At 45.5% G+C, this 3,557-nt stretch overlaps 1 protein-coding gene across 1 annotated transcript in view; it reads left to right on the top strand.

The window, feature by feature from the left end:
* Nucleotides 1-3,557, top strand: part of TDRD9 (tudor domain containing 9) — a 151,688-nt gene that overhangs the window by 58,960 nt on the left and 89,171 nt on the right. The window contains exon 9 of the mRNA XM_019519898.1: nucleotides 1,332-1,390. Within this exon, the coding sequence (XP_019375443.1) occupies nucleotides 1,332-1,390 (59 nt within the window). The remainder of the gene's footprint in view (nucleotides 1-1,331; nucleotides 1,391-3,557) is intronic.

Here is a 3,557-nt window from a genome sequence, read left to right as displayed (position 1 = left end):
ACTGGTGCCTCCTGTGTCTGGGGGAGAACCCGGGGTCCCCTCGTGGCCGATCGTTGAGCTGGCAGGGGGTGTGTCTCCCATGTGCTCAGCGGCAGACCCAGAAGTGGACCAGGGGACACTCCATCCACCCCACCGTCCCAGCGTTCACGAGCTGTGCCTAGTACATCATGATATATAGAAAAAACATTTAAAGCTGTGTCTATGGCTGAATCGCTGATTCTCCAAATCAGCATAAAATATTCACATTCGGATTCAACTGAACTGAATTGGGACCGTGATCCAAATCAATGAATTGTTTCACACACCCCTAATAATTAAGTAAGCTTTTGAAATTTTGGGATAGTTTCATTAAGTCCTAACCTACAGTAGTACCTAGTTGAATTATAAAACATTATAACTTAAGCGCATTTATCATTAATCACGTGTGTGTCTGAAGAACTTCCGACTGAAGAAAACTACAGTCATTCTGAGGAGTTGCGTACTTCTACAAGTACTTTTTAGTATTTTAGAATTAGGTGGTCCAAAGGATCATATAAAATGTTCCCATGCTAGATTTAATATATATTTTTAAGAATACAGTTGCAAAAAGGTGAATTGCTTACAGTAAAATATGTTAGTGCCTTTCAGGGAAAATAACTCTTTTTGATGATGATGATGCCAAGTGTTTGTTATATTGTGTAAGAGTTGTGATTTTCCTGGTATAATTAAAAATGTTATAAAAATCTGAAGTGGCTGCTACCAAGTGTATGGCATTTTTTATTATGCTAAACTGACTAGCCTCAATTCTGTTACACAGACTTATGCAGATCTCTCACAATTCATGTCACAGGCTAGTTTGTTAGTACTTAAGTAAAGAGACTGTTTCTGCTGTAATAAATCAGACTCACTCATTCAGTTGCAGTTCATCATAACGAGCTTTGCAGATCACAAACGAAAAGCGTTTGTTAGAGATGTCTGACATCACTTTTTAATGGAAGGGTAGAGTGACGCTTCACAAATTTTAACTAAATTAATACTGAATCAGTTCTGAGGTAATGATGCTGTAGAGAAAAATATTTTATGAAAGCCCTTTCATAATGTTTTGATGCATCTTAAAGTAAAATAGAACTGCTTCTGTGTGACATTGTTCTAAATGCCAAGGAGCAGATTTACTTGTAGTTTTTATGTATGTGTCATAAAACCATGTGGCTTTAGGTTATTTCTTTGTTGCATTATATCCCTGGAGTGAGTTTAAATAATTGATCTTATAGGAGAAGTACACTTCTGTTTCTTTTGAAAGGTAAAAAGCTTAAGGTATTGCATAAAATTAATAATTTTTTTTTTTATGTTAGAGAGTATAAAAATGTGACCCCCACGTCAGATTGTGGCAGCGTGTTAGTGTTTCTACCAGGTGAGCACTTATTTAAGAATTTTGGTGGTCAGTATGCTTTTAAAATCAGATTTATTTCTGGTGTTGGTTTTTTTCCTTTTAAATATGATAGTTTTATCCCAACGTAGTATGAGTATGGCAGTAACTTACAACATATATAGCACTTTCAAATACCCTGTTCTCTAATCTTATTTTCATATGAAGTTACAATATAGCAAGAGTGGTCTTACAGCTGATTTAAATTTTGACACATAATGTACTTCAGAGTCTGCATAAAGTTTCTCTGTCTTTAGGGAGCCGCAGCTTCTTCACGTGTCTGCCTCGTGTTGTGTTTTACAAATTTTACAAAGACTCTTAAAGCAGGAATTTAGTTTGTGCAGTGGCCTATTGCGAATGCTCGGCAGATAATCCATAAAGAATCACACATCAATTAATATATTTTTTTTTTGCAGAATTAAGGTGGAAAAATTCAACTTGCCTAAGACCTTACAAAATGCATTGATCTGGTTTTGTTTGAGAGGTTCATATGAGTTCTAATACCCGATAAAGTCATCCATCAGATAGCTTTTATATAATTTAGACTTCAGCAGTGTTGTTCTTTTATGTTATCACAATATAATAGTCTCCTTACTATCCTGCAAGCAGCTGCGCTGGCATCAGTGGAACCCTGGCCCGCCTCATTCCTGGTACCAGGTGCATGTGTACCTTCAGGGTAGATGACAGAGAAGGGGCTGGGGCTGCACTGTCACAACAAGGATCAGGCCCCTTGCAGCTCCATCACCATCTGCCTTTGGCATGCCAGCATCTTACAAGTTGAGGTTCTGGGTGTTTTTGGCACTTTGCCCAGAAGCTGTGCCAACTCCTGGCCTATGGTTCTGTTGCAGATATTGGGACCATTAAGAGATTTCCTTACCATACCAGCCAGTATATAATGGAATAATCTGTATCCTCTGTAGTGATGTCTCCTGTGATATCTTCAATAGTGGTTGCTTCCAGCATCCCAGCCCGTCCCAGCATCAGTGATGACATCTAGGGTCCAGTAAAGGTATTATCACCAAAACAGCTGCCTCTGTCCCCAGAGCCAGAAAGGCAGAGAAGCACTAATAAATGCTATAGAAAAGAGATGCATGATTCTTCACATACTAACCACTGCAAAATCTGCCTGTGGTGCGTGAAAATTCAAAATGGGTGAAGAGTACCCTCAAAGAAGGATCCAATTTTAGGTGGAGGAAGAAAAACATTTTTGGGGGGCTGAGCATGTGTGCACACACATGCCTCCCCCCCCCCCATGGGAAAGTCTGCTGGGGGGGCAGGCGGAAACAGCCACAGGGGAGGAGTGACGTTGCCTGGCACCATGCCGGGCCCGCCCCGGCTGCACCTGCCCCAGCCCCAGCCCCAGCCCCAGCCCCAGCCCCAGCCCCAGCCCCAGCTGCCTTCCAGCCCTGGGTGCACTCACCCTAGCTGCCTCCCTGCTCCAGCCCTGGCTGCACACTGCCTGGGGCAGCCCAGAGCTGGGGGCCAAAGCAGAGCCAGCCTCAGCTGCACTGCTGGGCCAGAGGGCTCCTTGCCTCTGTGCCTCCCTGCTCCCGCTGATTCAAAAGCGTCAGGCGCCATGTGTGTCCTGCTGCTGAGCAGGCTGGACAGTGAGGCACATGGCAGCGTGCTGAACCACTTTCAAAGGAGCTGCAGCAAGGCAAAGAGCAGAGTGCAGCTCACAGCTGCAGCCTGTCCTTGCCCAGTGCAAAGACTGGGGGACCACACGTTCCCCACCCCGCCTTGGCTGTCCAGCATTGCAGGAACCACTGGGTTCTGGTTGTCCCAGGGCCCAATTCACTGTGAATGGGGCCCTGGCCAGGCCAGGTCATGGGGCAGTTGGAGCCCAGATGCTCGTCTAGGGGTGCGGAGCTGAGAGTGGGGTGGAATTCCCTCCTCCCCTGCTTGGCTCCCCACAGTGCGCAGCAACGGGAGCTGCTTGCCCACACCCCTGGATGAACTGCTGGGCTCAGATTTGTCCTATGACTCAGCCTGGCTGGGGCTCCATTCATGGTGAACAGGGCCCTGGCTCGGTCATGGGACAATTTCCAGAGTGCAGCAGGGAGCAAGCGTGAATGATTTGCCCTGCCCCTACTGCATTCTCTTGCACTTGGGGTGGGTCTCAATCTGCTGCCCCCCCCCCCCCCCCGGGGGG

This window comes from Gavialis gangeticus, unplaced genomic scaffold (genome assembly GCF_001723915.1).
Source record: "Gavialis gangeticus isolate Ggan-Ray unplaced genomic scaffold, GavGan_comp1, whole genome shotgun sequence".
NCBI lineage: Eukaryota > Metazoa > Chordata > Crocodylia > Gavialidae > Gavialis > Gavialis gangeticus.
Note: the sequence above shows the minus strand (reverse complement) of the source record. Positions and strands in the feature narration are given on the sequence as shown.